General features: G+C 35.7%; 1 protein-coding gene across 1 annotated transcript; it reads left to right on the plus strand.

The window, feature by feature from the left end:
• The first annotated feature begins 17543 nt into the window (after window positions 1-17543).
• LOC149169826 (putative leucine-rich repeat receptor-like protein kinase At5g63930) lies at window positions 17544-18563 on the plus strand. The gene is made up of 2 exons (XM_089425352.1): window positions 17544-17889; window positions 17995-18563. The coding sequence occupies exons 1-2, from the start codon at window positions 17544-17546 to the stop codon at window positions 18561-18563; spliced, it is 915 nt and encodes a 304-aa protein (XP_089281478.1).
• The last annotated feature ends 446 nt before the right edge of the window (window positions 18564-19009 follow it).

Raw genomic sequence — 19009 nt, forward strand, 5'->3', positions numbered from 1 at the left:
GGAAGTTTCCATTTATCATTCTGTAGAATGGGGCTTCTACCTTATAATGTAGAGCATAAAAATGTGTGCAAATTGCTATAATATGTGATGAGTGCACGTGGCCAAATGAGTTAAGCATATATTTTTTGGAAATGCAATGTGCGCAATATGGTGAAAATCAATTCTTTGGTAATATGAATATTTATTTCATGTCATGAAATAATTGATCTATATATTGATCCTTACTGAGCCTAGATAACTTAATATAGGTGTAGTTGTATTTTTGTTAGAATTCACGACTCTAACAAATGACAGGTAAAACTTGGAGATCCAAGATTTCATTTATTTAAGATGCCAAATATGAGAACAAGAATACCCATGTTATAAGTGATTGTAAAGGAAAATTTTGTTCCTATGATTGTGTCATTATCTCTTGCTAATGTATGTAGTAGTGCTACAATGTATTTTATGTAAAATCATTCCTAAATGTGCAAAGTAAGGAGTATTGTAGCTAGAATGATGTTCTAGCTATGAGATTTCACTTCATGAATTATTTTTTTGAGTGGTGCACTATAAGGCATGATTGGTAGGTGCAAAGAATTTAATGCTAAGATGAATAAATTTTGTATAAAAACTACTTACGTATACAATTGGTGAGTATAGCGATGAAACCCATCTATTTTGGTAGATAGAAGAATGTCGAGATCGTCAATGAATCCATCTTCATGGTTAGATTGATGTTAAGCCCTAGAGTATAACAGGTTCTCAATCTATCTGAGGTACCAATGTTACTTTGGTTTCCAAATAGTATGTGATGATAGTGCATTAGATGAGGGGAGGAGCATAGAAAATGTTTATGGAAGAAGTGAGTTACATAGTTCTCACTTGATCAACTAAGATTGGTTACACACTGATTTTTTGAGTTGAATGATGGATTTGTAACAAGGAGGACATAAAGGTCCCGAATAAAACATAAAGATATATAGATAGCATGTGACAATTCTTGTGATAGAGACAATAGTGACTAATGGATGTAGCAACAATAGAGGTTATATGTTTGTGGAAAAATTAAGGTAAAATAAAGTGTGTCTGTGGAAGAATAATAAAATCATGATCATACTGTAATGTGATTCACACATGCCTCTAGTTTATAGTTTTATGTTTGGCTTGATGTGGTGGTCCTTGAGAATGTGTGTACATTCTATCTACATGAGTGGAGGTTTCGATTGAATTTACATGAGTAAATCATCATGTGATCCTAATAAGGAATTTTTACCTGCATGTATTTAATGGTAATATGACAACCATTTTGTATGTGTAGGTTTGTGGTAAGCTAAAACCATTTGTTGTGATGTGATGAAATTTTTGAGAGACAAGGAACATATGGATAGGGGTTCCTATAAAGTCTTGTATTTCCCTGTGAGTGTGATGTACGAGCATTGAGAGCATGGTTGAAGGTAAGCTAAAAAGTACTAGAGCATGGTTGAGGGTAAGGTGACAAAATCCATAACATGGTTATAGGGGAGTCAAGAAAATCTAGGATGATGACGATGGTGATGTAGGTGGACTTAAATCTATAGGTACATGTTTGGAGCTGTTATGGATCAATGAACCATGTAAATGAAGGAAATTCGAGTAGACTGACAGTTGCGGTGGTGAAGTACCCATCCATTAAGGAGGATAGTTGTTTCCATATATGGACATAAATGTTGGTAATTATTGTAATTTCAATATTAGACCAAATATATACTTTTCATAATAGGATGATATTTAGTGCAGTGTGTACTACAAAGAAGATGTAGATGAATAACTCAAAAAATGAACCTTAAGACAAATAGACGTTAGGGGGAGTGCTAGAGTGAGTAGCTCCTACTTTTACTAATATGTGTGATCATGATTTTTTAATTATTTAGCATATTGGTCATAATTGTTAAATTTATAGTCTCTAAAAGTAGTCTATTCCTATTAGTTATGAATTTTTTAAAGCCTAGTTGGTTGAAAAATTCTATCCAATTACTTAGCTTCCTAGTTTTGTTTGAGGTTGAGATATTTTCTCAAATAAATGATCCGAATCGGATCGTAAAGAACTCTCTAAGTTTTCATAACTCTGTAAAATTCAATAAAAGTTTCAAAGACTTACAAAGGTCGAGCTTATTAGAAATATCCTCAAACAGTTATAGTTTGTGAGCAGCGCCGAGCAATGAGGACCCTCGGTCAAGCACGTAGATCGTTGGCCCATGGTAACGCGTGTTGCCACAGAACAACAAAATAGGAAGCCTTTTCGGAAAACAAGGGAGTTTTCTGATATGCAATTAGCAACAAGACACTAATAGTCACTAACTGCATATCACCAAGCAAACCCATCAGAGAAGAAAAAGCCCCTAGTGACTGGACCCGAAAAGACATAAAACTAAACAGAATTCTCTGATTCCATCAGAGGCGGTCCCACACGAAAACTGGCAAGATATCGGAAGGGCTTTCAGAGGTAAGTGGTTTCAACCGAGTCCCACCCAATGCCACACACTAGGTGTCATGCGTTTAGCGGAAGAGAGAGAAAACCACTCACATCGAATGAGTAAACGTCATGCAACTTACCGACTCGATATGGATGAAGACTATAGGATCCGTAGGCTCCAGATCAACGATGGACATATGATTCGACGGATGACCAGATTCAACGGGGTAAACAGGCCGAGTTGTATAAATTTTGAAGTCTGGCATGAACGATGAGTTGGTAGAGGAATCATGTTTGCGAGCAATCTGGGAGTTAAATGGAAATAATTACCGTTCAAACATTTCCAAGAAAACTAACACCCATTTCGTTATGAAACAGGTGGCCCCCTCCCTGTATGGTGTTACGCAGTGATGATGACACTGAACAGAGGAATTCAAACAAACATAGGCAGGAGAACCAGATCGCCGGGAAGTGGAAACGAACAAATAGAAAGCAAATTGGCTTTAAAGTCACAAACTAACAGAAACAAAGCAGACAGTGAGAAAAGTGAGTAAGAAAGCTAAGAGCAGAGAATAGAGTCGAGGTAACTTGAAGGCAACATCGAGCTAGACAAAGCCAGAGAGAGTCAAAGAGTCTGTGTACTCCTGAGAAGGCTTGAGAGATTCAAGCGAACTCCTCAGCATAGGCCTGTCATGTACGAGTCTCAGATTGGGCTCATACTATTGTGACCCATAGAGTTCATGTTTCAGTAAGGAGAGTTTGTGTACTCCAAAGACTTGGGGGATCCAAGTCCAGTCCTACTAATTTATATCTGTTGAGTGAGGCTCAAATTGAGCTCACTGTTGTAAGACTCTACTTTTAAAACATAATAGAGAGGCCACCACTGAAGGCTGGACAAGGAGACGTAGCCTAGGAGTATTGGGTGAACTCCTTTTTGAACTTGTCGTGTTTACATGTTTTACTATTGTGTTTTCTCTAACTGCTTCAGTGTCTATGTATTTCACAATCTTATCGATCCGTTTCATAAAGTAACATAGTCACATCCATGAACTTGAGTCTGTAGTACCTTTATTTCTTTGTCCTGGATAAATTCCAGATCAAGTGGTATCAGAGCTCTAGGTTACTAAGGTCAGACAAGCTTGTGTTGGATTTTATTGTCGAATGCTAACTAGATCAAAGCTTAAATTAGGAGAAGGAGAGTTGGCTGAAACTAACCCTGAAATTTGAAGAGTCTATCCTAAGAGGAAAATGTTAGAACAAAATCCCTTGGAATCAGACCCTCAGTTCATGGATAGTTTCATGACCATGAGAGCCATGGTAGAGGAAATGTATATAGAATTCAAGAAAGGTAGAGAAGAAGATGCATCAAACTCCAAACAAGGTAAAGGAGTAGAAGAATCTCTCCTCCATGACCACTCTAAAGGCAAAGGGAAAGAAGAAAAACTTTCCACACCTCCTAGTAGCCCTGAAAACAAAAAGAAGACATCTTTGATTAAATTAGATGTTAAATTTGATTTACCAATATATGATGGAGAGTTAAATGCAGAGAAGTTGGACAATTGGATTAGACAGATTGATGTTTATTGCAGGGTGCAGAGCATTGATTTAGACAGTAGTAAGATTTAGCTGGCCAGCCTATGTCTTGGAGGCACTACCTTGGTGTGGTGGGAAGGTAGGACACAAGCTAACATGAAGAATCATGGTAAGATTCTTTCTGTCTGGAGTGAATTTGTTTCTACAATTAAAAATCAATTCTATCCACTAGCCTATATGCAGCAAGCCATGATGAGTTGGAAAACTCTTCGACAATTAAAAAGGAAAAGTGTACAAAGTTACACTCAAAAATTTATGAAAAGAGCTTTGATTCTAGGAATTTCTTTAGACTCACCTGAAACTCTGTTGAAGTATATAAGTGGTCTACACAGCTACTTAAGACACACTATTCTCATGTTTAATCCCACTAGCATATATGAGGTATCTGTTTAAGCTACACGTGTAGAGGCTAGAGGCAAGAATGTCAACCCAAAAGTTGGGGGATCATTCAAACCCACTATAGGCAAGAATAAGGAGAAAAGAAAACAGAAATGGAAAGAGAGGAAGAAAAATACTGTACAAAAGACCAAATCTTCATGCACTCACTGTAAGAAGGATGGGCGTGATGATGAACACTGCTGGATTCTACATGTGGAGCTGAAACCCAAAAAGTATGATGGCAAGAAGAAGAAGATTGCTGCAGCTATTCAAAAAGATTTGGGGTCAGATTCAGGAGATGAAACAACCATTGCAGCCACAGCTATAAAAGGTAAAAATTCTGAATCATCTACTAGTAATTCTGCACAATCTACTGACAATGAAGAAAATGAGAGGAAAAGACATGATATTTTTCATATTCAAGTTGTTTCTAAGCATTAAATGATTGATACTTTGCTTGATAGTGTCTCACAAGTAAATTTAATTTCTGAAACAATTGAAAAGAAGTTGGGATTACTAACCACACCTCACAAAAAGCCATATCCATTAGGTTGGTTATGTGATAAAGCACAGCTACAAGTGACTAGACAACATAAACTCAGGTTTTCTTTTGGGTCAGCATTTGTAGATGAGGTTGAGATAGATATTGTTCCCTTGGATATATGTGGAATTGTCTTAGGAAGTCTTTACTTGTATGATAGGAAAGCTATTTTTTATAGAGTTGAGAGCAAGTATCAACTCATTAAAGATCGAATCGAATATATTTTAAGAGCTCATAAAATCAAGAATAATTATACTCTCATAAACTCAGGGCAGATGAAAAGAATTGTAAATTCATGCAAACAATTTTTATTGATGGTTGAAAAGGAAAAGAAACATGATAAAACCAATGTATTTGAGGGTTGTAATGCTGAATGGAAAGCTGATTTAGAAAAACTTGTTTCAAAATATGATTGACTATTTCAAGAACCTAAAGGTCTGACACCCAGAAAGGAAATAGTACATGATATTAATTTGCAGCAAGATGATCCATTGCCTAACATCAGAATGTACAGGTTGTCCACTTTAGAGAATGTAGAAATCAAGAAGCAGGTACAGGAGTTGCTCAAGAAAGGGTTCATAAGACCTAGCACAACGTCTTGTGGGTCTCCAACTGTATTGGTGAGAAAGAAATATGGCTCATGGAGAATGTGCATTGATTACTGAGCACTGAATAAGATAACGACCAAAAATCGTTATCCCCTTCCTCGCATATCAGTTGAAAGAAGCTGTTTATTTTCCAGGTTGGACTTGCATACTAGTTATCATTAGGTTAGAGTTGTAGAGCAAGATGAATGGAAGACTACTTTCAAAACAAAGCAGGGATTGTATTAGTGGTTGGTTATGCCTTTTGGCTTAACTAATGCTCCTGCTACTTTCATGATAATAATGAATGATATACTTAGGCCTTTTATTGATGATTTTGTCATTGTATATTTGGATGAAATTCTTATATTTAGTAAAAGATGGGAAGAACATTTAAAGCATGTCAAAAAGACTATAGATGTTTTGAAAAAACAGAATCTTTACGTTAAGATTTCACAATGTGAATTTGGAAAAACATCTTTGAATTATTTAGGTCATATTATAGGGAGTGGTGAATTGAAGATAGGTCCCTCTAAGGTTGCAGTCATTGTAAACTGGCCTAAACCCAAATCTGCTACAGAAGTTAGAAGCTTCCTAGGAGTAGCACAATATTGGAGAAAGTTTATTTCTAACTTTTCCTTGATTGCAACTCCCTTACATGCTTTAACAGGATTGAACAAGGTGCTTCAGTGGGGAGGCAAACAACAGAAAACCTTCGACACCTTAAAAGAAAAGGTTAATACAACACCACTACTAGCACTGCCCGATCTTCAAAGACCATTTGAGATTGAAATGGATTCCAGTGACTATGCCATGGGATCAGTGTTGATGCAGCATGGTAAACCCATATGTTATCGTTCCGAGACATTTAATTCTGCAGTAATTAATTATCCCACATATGATAAAGAATTTTATGCATTAGTACAGAGTGTGAAAAAGTGGAAACATTATTTAATGGGCAAAGAGACAGTTATACATACTGATCATCAACCACTTTAAAATTTACACTCACAAACTAAGTTGCAGCAATCAAGACACTATAGTTGGATGGGTTTCCTACAACAGTTTCATATTGTCATCAGATATAAAAAGGGCATACACAACAAAGTTGCAGATATGTTATCCAGACCAATCATAAATGCATCCACTATACTTAAGCATAATTTAGTATTGCATGAAAGCTACATTGAATAGTATGCTCAAGATATAGATTTTAAAGATGTATATGCAACTTTAAGTCATGGAAATTAAGTAGAAGAATTGGATTATCATGTTAAGGACCAACTCTTGTATCATTTGGGAAAGTTATGCATTCCTCAAACAGAAAGAGTAAAGATAATTCGAGCACAGCTGCAAAGATTTTGTTATTGGCCAAAAATGAATGAGACAATTTCTAGATATGTAAGAGGGTGTACCATGTGTGCTAAAAGCAAACCCAACAATAGAAAACTAGGCTCGTACACTCCACTACTAGTTCCTTCTCATCCTTGGGAAAGTGTTTCTATGGACTTTGTTGGGGGACTGCCTAAATCTAGAAAAAGTCATGACTATTTATATGTTGTTGTGGATAGGTTCAACAAATTGTGTATTTTAATACCTTGCAACAAACAAATTATAGCTAAACAAACTGCAAAGTTTTCTTTCAGCATGTATGGTTCATTTTGGATTACCCACTTCCATTATATCTGATTGAGATACCCGATTTGTTGGTAAATTTTGGTCAAGTTTGTGGGAATTGATGGACACCAAACTGAAGAAGAGCACAGCTTTTCATCTGCAAATAGATGGCCAAACAGAAGTGGTCAATAGTACAGTGATCCAGTTGCTCAGAGGCTATTGCAGCAAGCATCCTAAGCTTTCGTATGAACATTTATGTTATTTGCAACATGCTTACAACTGAGCTAAACATTCTTCTACACAGAGATCTCCTTTTGAGACCAGTTTTGGTTTCACACCAAGGTCTCCTTTGGATTTTGTCTTTGGTAAAGACAAGGCGGCTGAGGGACAAAGTGATGTGGACAAGGCAACCAAGTTCATCGAACAAATACAAGAGATTCACCAAGAAGTACAGGAACAGCTGGAAAAGAGCCAAGCCAAGTACAAGGCAAGGCTTGATAAGCATGAGACTGAGCATAGTTTCCAAGTTGGTGATCAAGTCTGGTTGTGTATTAGCAAAGACAGAATGCAAGGTGAAGGTAAGAAGTTGAAGCCAATAAGGTATGGACCTTTCAAGATACTTAAGAAAAATGGTCAGAATGCTTTTCTCCTTGATTTACCAGCTTACATGCACATCTACTTCATTGTTAATGTAGACAGCTTGAGACTATTTGAACCTTCATTGATTGAAGATCCCGAAGAGCATATTCAATTGCATTCTATTGATGATCTGTTACCTGAATATCTCAATGAGTTGCAAGAAGATACAGTTTTGGATAGGAAGGTGAGAACTACATGCAGGGGGGATGTTGAGTACCTGAGAATTGGACTCAGAGGTTCAAAACCAAGCAATGCGAAATGGATAGAAATTGGGCAAGTGAGGAATTTGTACCCTCACTTGATTGATGCTTAAAAACCAACTTTTGGTGGTCCAAAAGATTTTTCAGTGGGAAGGTCATGATCCGAATCCGATCCTAAAGAACTCTCTAAGTTTTCATAACTCTATAAAATTCATTCCAAAGCAACAAGGACCCTTGGTCAAGTGCGCAGACTGTTGGCCCATGGTAATATGTGCTGCCACGAAACAGCAAAACAAGAAGCCTTTTTGAAAAACAGGGGAGGTCTCTAATATGCAATTACCGACAAGTCACTAATCCCATATTGCAGGGAAAACCACTCAAAGAAGAAAAAGCCCCGAGTGACTGGACCTGGAAAGTCATAAAACCATACAAAATTCTTTGATTCTGTTAGATGCAGGTCCCACACAAAAATCGCCAGGATATCAGAAGGGCTTCGAGCAGTAAGTAGTTTCAACTGATTCCTACCCAATGCCACACACTGGGTGCCATGCATCTGGTGGAAGAGAGAGAAAATTGCTCACATCGAACAAGTAAACGTTATGCAACTTACCCGCCCGATATGGATGGACACTGTAGAATCTGGAGGCTCTATATCGATGGCAGACATACGATCTGATGGATGACTGGATTCAACAGGGTAAATAGGTCGAGTTGTATAAAGTTTGAATTCCGGCATGAACGATGAGTTGGCAGAACAATCATGTTCACAAGAAATCTAGGAGCTAAATGGAAATAACAACCATTCAAACATTTCCAAGAAAACTGACACTCAGTCTTTTATGAAACAGGTGGCCACCTCCCTATAAGGCATTATGTAGTGATGATGCCACTAAACAGAGGAATTCAAATGAACAGAGCTAGGAGAACCAGGGTGCCAGGAAGCAGAAACGAACAAACAGAAAGCAGATTGGCTTTAAAGCCACGAACTGACAAAAACAAAGTAGGCAGTGAGAAAAGCGAGTAAGAAAGCTAAGAGTAGAGAACAAAGCCAAGCTAACCTAAAGGAAACATCAAGCCAGAAAAAGCCAGAGAGAGTTAGAGAATCTGCGTACTCTCGAGAAGGCTTGAGAGATTCAAGTGAACTCCTCGGTATAGGCCTGTCATGTATGAGTATCAGATTGGGCTCATACTACTGTGACCAATAGAGGTCAATTTTCGGTAAGAAGAGTCTATGTACTCCAGAGAATTGGGGGATCCAAGTCCAGTCCTACTTATTTATATCTATTGAGTGAGACTCAAATTGAGCTCACTGTTGTAAAACTCTGCCTTAAAAACATAACAGAGAGGCCACCACTGAAGGTTGGACTAGGAGACGTAGCCTAGTAGTATTGGATGAACTCCTTATCAAACTTGTCATGTTTACATGTTTTACTGTTGTGTTTTCTCTAACTACTTCAGTGTATATGTATTTCGCAATATTATTGACCCATTGCATAAAGTAACATAGTCACATTCATGCACTTGAGTCTGTAATACCTTTAATTCTTTGTCTTGGATAAATTCCAGTTCACTAAATGATCAAGACTCTTGGATAATTTTCCTACCTTGAGACAAATATTATTGCATTTCTATTTGTAAAATTATTTGGTGGATGTAGAGCTCTCAACAATATTGTCTGGAAATAAGTGTCTACTCTTGAATCATAACATCAACATCATGATAACATGGAATTTAAAATTATGGAAAAGAAAAACACTTGGGAAGAGGTGAAACATTTAATAATTATGAAGGTGATAGTTTCAATTCAGAAGAAATAATTGAAAGCTAAGAGAAATATTAAAATTACTCTCAATTTGTCCTTTGGTGCTAAATATTTACAAAGTATTTTTATTGATGTAGTTCTATTTTAAGGTGGTTCAAAGCAAGTTGCTAAGACCATGACTAATCTAGCAATCAAAGTTATTTTAGAATAGGAGGTTTTAGGGAAAAAACAGTAGTTAAAGTTTCAAGTCGGCCTAAAGAAATGGATCGAATCTAACCCCATTTGAAAAAGGAGAAAGTTCAAGAAATTACTAAAGGTTCAAACGAAAAAAATCAAGAAGATTTTACTAGCCATATTAATTATTTTATGGAAGAATCAAAACTAAAGAGGAAAATTGAGCTATTTATACATTAGTACAAAATGGCTAATTAGTTACTAAATAAAAAGTACTAAATTTTGCATATAAATGATCATTTTCTAGTCGGCATCCAGTAGTAGCTAATTTACAATATCTTATAACGCGAACAACTTTTTGTCGTTTTTAGCTTAGTCATTGATTGGTTGTCTCAGTTTTATCGTCTCGTAGTATATTTAATCATTAATTTATTCATTGATTTAGTCATTAAGTGCCACAAGTAATGACCAAATATACAACAAAATATATTACTATATGATCACCCGAGAAAACCAATTAATGACAAAAAAATATGACCAAAATGTTGGTTGTATTATAAGATAATATAAATTAGCTACTAATAGTCACCTATATGAAAATTGTAGACACCATTTGAAACCAATTAATGGCCAAAGAAATATGTCTAAAGTTTGGTTGTGTTATAAGGTATTGTAAATTAGCTACTAATAGTCATCTATATGCAAAATTTAGTCATCATTTGTAATCACAAATTTATCATTTGTGGTAGTCATTTATTTATTTTTTGGTAGTTTTAAATTCATTATATAAACGACTAATTTAGTAATTTATATTAATTTCATTTAGTTTCATTAATAGTCATTTTAAATGACTAATTAGTCGTATATTCATTTTATTCATGTTCAACATTAATCAATATAAACTACTAATTTAGTATTTTTAGATTGATTTTATGTCTTCATTATTAATCAACATAATTTAGTTAGTATGATTTTGTGACTAAATAAAAAAAATTTCATAAAATGTGCATGTTCATCTAATATGAAAACACAAAGTCACGTATGTTAAATACAATAATAAATAATATCAAGTGAAACTATAAATAATTTCAACCACATAAATTATATTATATGAAATGTCAAGTATTACAATAAAACTTTCCAACTTATTATTTATTGGACTACAATTTACAAAGGAAATATTGTTTCGTCACTTCAAAACATTATCATTTTGTTCCCAATCCATTGTAGGTGAATTCACCAACTCTGAAGACTTGATCATCAGTTTTTGTGTGTGTTTCTCATGCGAGATGTTGTCTTTAAGGGTATCACTAGACCATTTCTCTTCTCCCTCTCTCTTTCTGCATTTTCCACTCGAGTGTTATTGTTCTCCTCTTCCTTGAATTCTTGCTTTTGCCCATTAATATTGAGTTCCTCTTGTGAAATGAAAGGAGATATAATATAGAGAATAAGACATGAAATATGATGAAAACTGGAATATAAACTAAAGTATACTATAAATTATTTATTCGACATATACCTCAACATCAACCATGTAATTTTTCCCTAGAAACGTAAGAAACTCGAACAAGTTTTCTTCAATTGGGCAATAGTGGCCACTATGTAGCCAGATGACCTGTATAAAGAAAACAAAACAAAAATGTCACCATAGAAAAGGAACACCTTCAGAAGTTAATAACAATCATGTAAGATAAGTTACAACCTAAAATATCAAGTTGTATGTATCTTGGGAAAACAAATGAAATGAAAAAGACAACATACAATAAATCATGTATGAAAACAAGCTAGAAAATTGCATCATAGAAGAAAAAATTCTCCTATGGTTACCCATACATGTGGGTGGGTAACATGCCCCAATATTCCATGATCCTTAGGTTCGAGAGGAACTAAACCTCCTACTAACATAATGATTGATCGGTTGCATCTTGGCCTTGCATCTCCTTTGTGAGTCAAAAAAATAAAAATATGTCTATCATTAACTAGTTGTACTCCATGGTATCACTTTCACATGTCAACTCCACATACCTACCAAAAATTTAATATATGCCAAAAAAAATGGCATTTTTGAATTGTTTATAAAACTATTTCATTTATACCCCCTTCCAATGTATCTAACCAAATGTACTCTCCTGATTTTCTTCTTTCATATTCATTTACATCCTAAAAGATATTTGTTTTAAAAAATAAGAGATCCCCAATATCTCGAAATCATAATTCTCTATCCATATTTTCTATAAACCATAAGAATTAATACTCTCTTATCATCAACATTGTACAACAATGAAGATACAAAAAACTAATTATTTGTATAAAACAAAAATTAAGATATTAGTATAAATCAAACAATGAAGCTACACAATGATGCTTAATTTCTATTGGTATAATGAAGCTTAATTTCTACTGGTAACTACACAAAATAGAAATGAAGTTAACAGTATAAAACAAAATATAATGAAGCTCCACAAAACACTAGTTAATCGGTATAAATTCCATACATAATGAGAAAAGGAGCAACACATCATTCTATACCATGTGTATACCAAATAAAATGGTAAAAATACTAGAGGAAAACTCTCTTCTTTACAATGAGTTTTAAGAATAATAAATGGATATGCAGTTCCTGATATTTTATTTTAATAAATCCATTTGCATTAAAATTCTGAAGTACCTACACATAATGAGATATAACATTTCAAGTTTCCACATACATCATACAAATTGAGAATCGTATTTCCAAAAACAAGAAAATCAGTTATACCCCGAAAAATCACATAGTTGTGACAAGAAAAGGTATGCCAAGAAATTCTTATCTTGCAAAGATAAAAAAGTTTCACTTTTTTGTTTGTGGATCATGTAGCCAATACCCACTCATTGAGAGAATTAAATGCAAGATAATTACACTGAACAAATAGGAATACACTTTATCAGAAAAAGCCAAAATAATACCTCAACCCAAAATAAAATTCATACTACAGTAGAAACAAGAAAATAAACCTTCTTGATATGTGCATGTATGAAAATAGCAATGATAAAAATCACACAAGAAGTAAATTGCAAGAGAAAATCAAATTGTACACTCTATATTCAAACTCAAACTGTGTTTCCTAGGAAGTAAAAAACCTGCCAAAAATATACCTGAAGAAAATTTATGTGAATTCATTTGTTTGTTTGAGATCTTTGAAACACTTATGCAATAGCTTCTCCATCTTGTTGAAGAGTTCCTCTAGCTCCTTCCACTATATAGTGAAGTTCACCAGGGTTGAAGAACACTAGGAGAACCATCTAGAGTTGTTACTCCTTGGATTTTTTTGGATCCATTTTCGAGACATTGAACTTGCTACCACATGCACAATGGAATTTTAATTTTTTTGAGGTTAAGAGAGGGTATTAAGTTTCTTAGTTATCGGAAAATTGTGTTGTCAAATTCTACCCTGTAACTATACATTTAATTAAAATAGCTATATAGGGGAACATAATAAGGGATGTTGATGACATATGGAGCCTTTGGTGGTGGATGTCGGAGTCAAAATCAATGCGCATGAAACTCCAAAGTCTAATATGAACATTAGAAATCGTTAAAAATAATAAAAAAATGTAATGGGACCAACATGAATGATATATATAATTGCAAAGATGTGGCCCATATTCATATATAGTGATACTATTGAAGGGGGAAACAAAGTTGGTGCCTAGGAAACCCCAAAATCTAATGTGAACATTTTTTTGAAAAAATAAAAATAAATTGTGAGTGTTCAAATGAATATTCCAACATGAATGATATATGTCATTGCAAAGATGTGCACCATATCCATATATATAGCGGTAAGATTGAAGGCGGACCACAAAAAATGAAAGGGGACAACAAGATTACGGTATATATATAGTGATAGGATTGAAGACAGATAAAAATCTTATAGTGTGACATATATAAAACACATGACAGATATATTATAAAGTCTAATGCATACATAATCTAAATAACCCTAAAAATTTTAAGTGGTATAATATTATTGTGGTCTAGTATATAGAGGTAGGAGTCAGGTGAACAAAGTGGTACAATGTGGACTTAAAGACATTCCATGTTACTTATGTTTCTAAGTAGAACATAAACATGGATATACAAGGAAAGAGCTTAGAGTAATGGAACATTAATTGTCAATAGGAAACTAGGAGAGTTCATTGTAAAGATGTTAAGTATCAACATAATACTTATAAATTTAAAAGAGGAATATGATTAGTATTCCAAGTACATCATGAAGAGATATGTCAAGATGAAGAGAAATTGTTGTTAAATTGTATTTATGCTAGTGGGGATTTTTTTTTTTTAAAGTTTAGATTTTTTAAGTGACTCAATTAAAATGACTAACAATATAATTGACTAATTCATATCATTATCGAACTTGTTAGATAGTTGTAATTTTGTTCATAAATTAAATTACTCAGTCACGTTAGTCATTTTTAGTTATATTAATTATTATATAGTCGTATATTTTAATCTGGGACTAAATTAGTTTTTTATGTTAGATTTTTTTAGTTGAGTCACCTAAGATTTCACATTTTTGGTAGTATTTAACTTGGAAACTTTGCGGTGACTAATTTTTCTAGTCACCTAGTCATTAATTTCTTGTTTTCTACTAGTGATAGTTGTTACATGTTTGCTAATGTCAACTTCCCAAAGTATTATTTTGGGAAGTATTTCCCCTTCTTTTTCAATATAAAATCAATTAGAAATAGAAAATAATCTTCCATTTATGAGTTTAATTGAAGAAAAAAGAAATTAAAGATTCATAGTGAATCTTAGTTTGGTCCATATGATCTTATGACAACATCTTAGAAAATATTGGTTACTTCTGGTCCTCCATTTTCGAATATTATATGGAGGAAATCAAGAAGTTTCACACAATTCATATATTCATGAGAAATATGCAAGCACAACCTACTACCCTTTCCTATTATCACCATCAGTCTCTTCAAGTGAGGGGTGGATATCCCCTAGCCTTAACTATGGGGGCATAAATACATTACCACAAAGTGTACCACTTTACTAAGTGGGCCAAGATATGCCTGATTTTCCTAGTTACACTGAAATAATAATCTTCTCATATTCAATAAGGTCATAGAAAATTTTGGTGTTCCAAAGGATATTTTCACTAATAATGACAAAACTTCTAAAACAAGATAACTGATAACTCACTTTATGTTTTAATTCAAATAGGAAAATTTGCCATTTATCCAATAAAATGTTAGAATCAATGTTTTTTAAAGTCATTTCGGTTTGCATTGAGTCAGCTTGAGTCAAGTTTCAGTCAATAAATTGAGTCATGTTGGTTTGTTGGAATAATGGACTCCATATCCCAATGGTGAAGGCACTGTTTCCTCTCCCAAAGATCTGCAGATCTTGGCACCTCCACGGAGCGGCAGCTGCCATCCCAATTGGAGCCAATGTTAGACTCAGTCTCGTCAATCCTCTGTCAAAATCAAATTCACCAAGGAAACTTCATCAAATAATGTTGGATAATCCAAGCAGGATATCACACCAATTTTGAAAAACAAATCCAATTTTCTTGTTGCGGGAAGAACACAGGTAAAGTCAGAGTAGCTGGAAGACGAAGACTGTGTAAAGCTTCTAATGATGATATTACTTTGAGTTCTCATTGTTTGGTGTCTAATGAATTGGCAACTAGTGAAAAAGATGATGGTGGTTATTCTGAAGGAAGCAATGCAGGATGCCAAGGGTTTAGCATTAAACAGAGACAGGATAAGATATCTTCGAAAAATGATTTGGATGAAATAAATTCAAGGCTTGGTTCTCTAAGCATCAAAAGTTCCAAACGTGTAGAACACTCCATAACTACAGAGTTAGATAATGCAGAGCCGCGGAAAACTCTCAAAAACAAGATTTTAGATGCTTCGAATTATTTCAAGGATGGTTCAAACAGTATATGTGATGAAGAATCAGCAGGTGATGAGGAATATACAGGGCATGTCGAGGATCGTGAGGATGGAGTTGATACCCTAGTCCACAGCTCGGATGCTCCAGAATTTGAGAATGCTTTGTCTGCTCTGTCTTCAACGTCTGTTAAGGTTGGCGATGGCGAAGAGGATTCTGCTGAACCTTCAAGGTGCACTGAATTGCATACTGGAAATGATAACAGGGATCACAATCAAGCTATTACTTTTCGATTTCTTCTTCTGTGGATGAAGATAATTCCGGGTTTTCTGAAGATGAGAACAGTTCATTAGATTCTGCAGAATCAGTAAAAGTGCAATTGAAAAAGCATGCTCTTACTACTAAGGAAAATCATGCACAAAATGTGTATGAATATGAAGATGTGAGTAGCAACTCAGCGGAAGAGGTTGCTTTAGAAGAATCAAAAGCAATTACATCTACACAAGGCAAACAAACGTATAGACTTCCTGGCAAAATAGCAACCACTTTGTACCCACATCAACGTGAAGGTATCAAATGGCTCTGGGATCTTCACTGTAAATCCAGAGGAGGCATTTTAGGTGATGACATGGGGCTGGGCAAAACAATGCAGTTATCTTCTTTCTTGGCAGGACTTTTTACCTCATGCCTTATCAAGCGTGCATTGATTGTAGCACCAAAAACTGTCCTTCCTAATTGGATGAAAAGAGTTTTCTATTGTTGGCTTCTCAAGAAAAGTTAGGGATTTTTCTGGGAGTCCAGGAAGCACACGTGAGTATGCTCTTCAACATGTTCTTCAGACTGGAGGTATACTTCTAACAACATATGATGTTGTTCGAAATAATTGGAAAGCAATTAGAGGGGATTATCATGGAAGAGATGGATATGGAGATACAAGTGAAGATATCGTTACATGGGATTATGTGATCTTGGATGAGGGACACATCATCAAAAATCCCAATACTCAACGTGCCACAAGCCTTCGAGAGATTCCTAGTGCACATCGTATTATTGTCAGTGGCACACCTATTCAAAACAACCTAAAGGAAATGTGGGCTTTATTTGACTTTTGTTGTCCAGAACTTCTTGGAGATAAAAAGGATTTTAAGGCAAGGTATGAGGATCTCATTTTGCATGCTAATGATAAGAGAGAAACTCAAACAAAATTTGAGGCAAACTGTGTGTGGATTTGGGTGCGCAGTGCATAGAGCACATGACGCGGCACACATGGGCCGCGTGGCGCATTAGGCGCAGATTCCCAATGCATTTTTCCTCTAGGGTGGCGCATTCAGGATGCGTGGCGCACTGGGAGTGTTGCGCGATGCACACAGCCCGGAAGCCTGAGAATTGCCCATATTCACTCCAATTGCCTAGAAACGCATGAATTTGCCATATGCCAGTTGTCTGTGACGGAGAACAAGGAGGGGAATATAGCGCATGCTCGTGGCGCTATCGAAGCTGCCGCTATAGATGCTGGTGGAAGTGCATCTCCTTCAACATCCATGCTTTCTGAAGTTGCTTGTAGCAAAGGGATCACAATAGTTGGTGGATCAATTTCGGAACGCAGTGGTGATCGCCTCTAAAACACATGTTGTGTATTTGGAAAAGATGGAGAACTGAAAGTTAAACACAAAAAGATACATCTTTTGACATTGAGTGATCATCATCACCGTGGGGGTTGCCATTTTTTGGATGCAGCATTCTGCCCCTTCTGGTTCTGCAAATTTGGAGATGTGTTACTTTGAAGAGTCTCTCTTGAAGGTGAGTGAGAAAGAGATATATGGGATCACAGAAGGATACAACGAGAGAAATATCATCAGCAGTGGTGCCTCAAGCACTGTGTACAAATGGCAGCTTGTTAATGGGATGACAATGGCAATCAAGAAGCTCAAAGTTGAATTAGAAGCAGAGGCCCAACACTGTTTTATGGCAGAGTGCAAGACACTGGGTAAAATCAGGCATCAGAACCTTGTGAAAATTATGGGTGTAATTTCCAATTGGGATGTCAAAATCCTTATACTCCAATTCATGCCCAATGGTAGTTGAGACATGCATTTTCACGGGAACTCTACTCAGCTCGACTGGGCGACTAGGCTCAGAATTGCTATGGCCATTGCAGAGGCACTAACGTAATTACATGAAGAATGTGGAATCGGGGAGATTTTCCACTGTGATATTAAGCCCAGCAATATTCTTCTAGATGAACAATTTGAGGCGCACATCAATGATTTTGGAATTGCACAGTTAATCAATCCAGAGCTTCGTGGCAGCACACTTTCAACCATGCTGAGAGGCTCCATAGGTTACATCGCACCTGAATTTGCGTATAGCCAAAAGGTTTCAGTGAAAGGCGATGTTTACAGTCATGGAGTCGTGCTACTTGAAATGGTTACCAGAAGATCTCCCAACACTTTCAATAATAAATATGTTAATGTTGGTTTAAATAAAATTGAAGCCCAGAGCTCAAGTTCCAAGTCAAGTTCATTGATTGAATGGGTGGGTAGTTTGTATCCAGAGAGACTGATGTACGTTGCAGTCGATGATGCTCTCAAAGTCAATGCCACACCACTCACCACCCACCAAATTGATTCGGTTGTTAAACTCGCTCTTAGCCGCACTCACCTCACTTCTCACAGATGCCCTTCCATGAGGGAAACCTTGTCAACTTTGATGGAAATCTGCCATTACACCACCACAACACCATACAGCTAAGATATACAGCAAAGCTCTCAAGAATAAGGATTTGATGTGACTAGATGGTTCCAGGCACTGGTGAAATCATTAAGAGAGGACGAATTGGTGTACCTCAGAGCTCAGTTTAAGCTCCTGCAACCTGATAACGATGCTAGGGTTTCTCTAGAAAATTTTAAATCAGCTCTAATGAGAAATTCGACAGAGGCCATGAAAGAATCCAAGGTTCCAGATATACTAAATTTGATGGGTCTGTCACTAAGTACAAAAATTGGTTTCAAACGGAAAAAGAGAAGGTGAAAGGTGAAAAGCCCAATCAAATGAAGCATACTTGCGGCATCTGCAAAATAGGAAACGATGGTCTATTTCTGTCTTCAGTTACAATTTCAAGGATTCACACCTACAGCTGTCACTTTTTAGATCCGAGTAAAAATGTAACTCTGTTCCTTTTAGTGATGGATGGCTTT

This window comes from Pinus tabuliformis, chromosome 4_2, assembly GCF_031772625.1.
Source record: "Pinus tabuliformis cultivar Carrire ecotype Pingquan chromosome 4_2, CPIR1, whole genome shotgun sequence".
Classification (NCBI taxonomy): Eukaryota; Viridiplantae; Streptophyta; class Pinopsida; order Pinales; family Pinaceae; genus Pinus; species Pinus tabuliformis.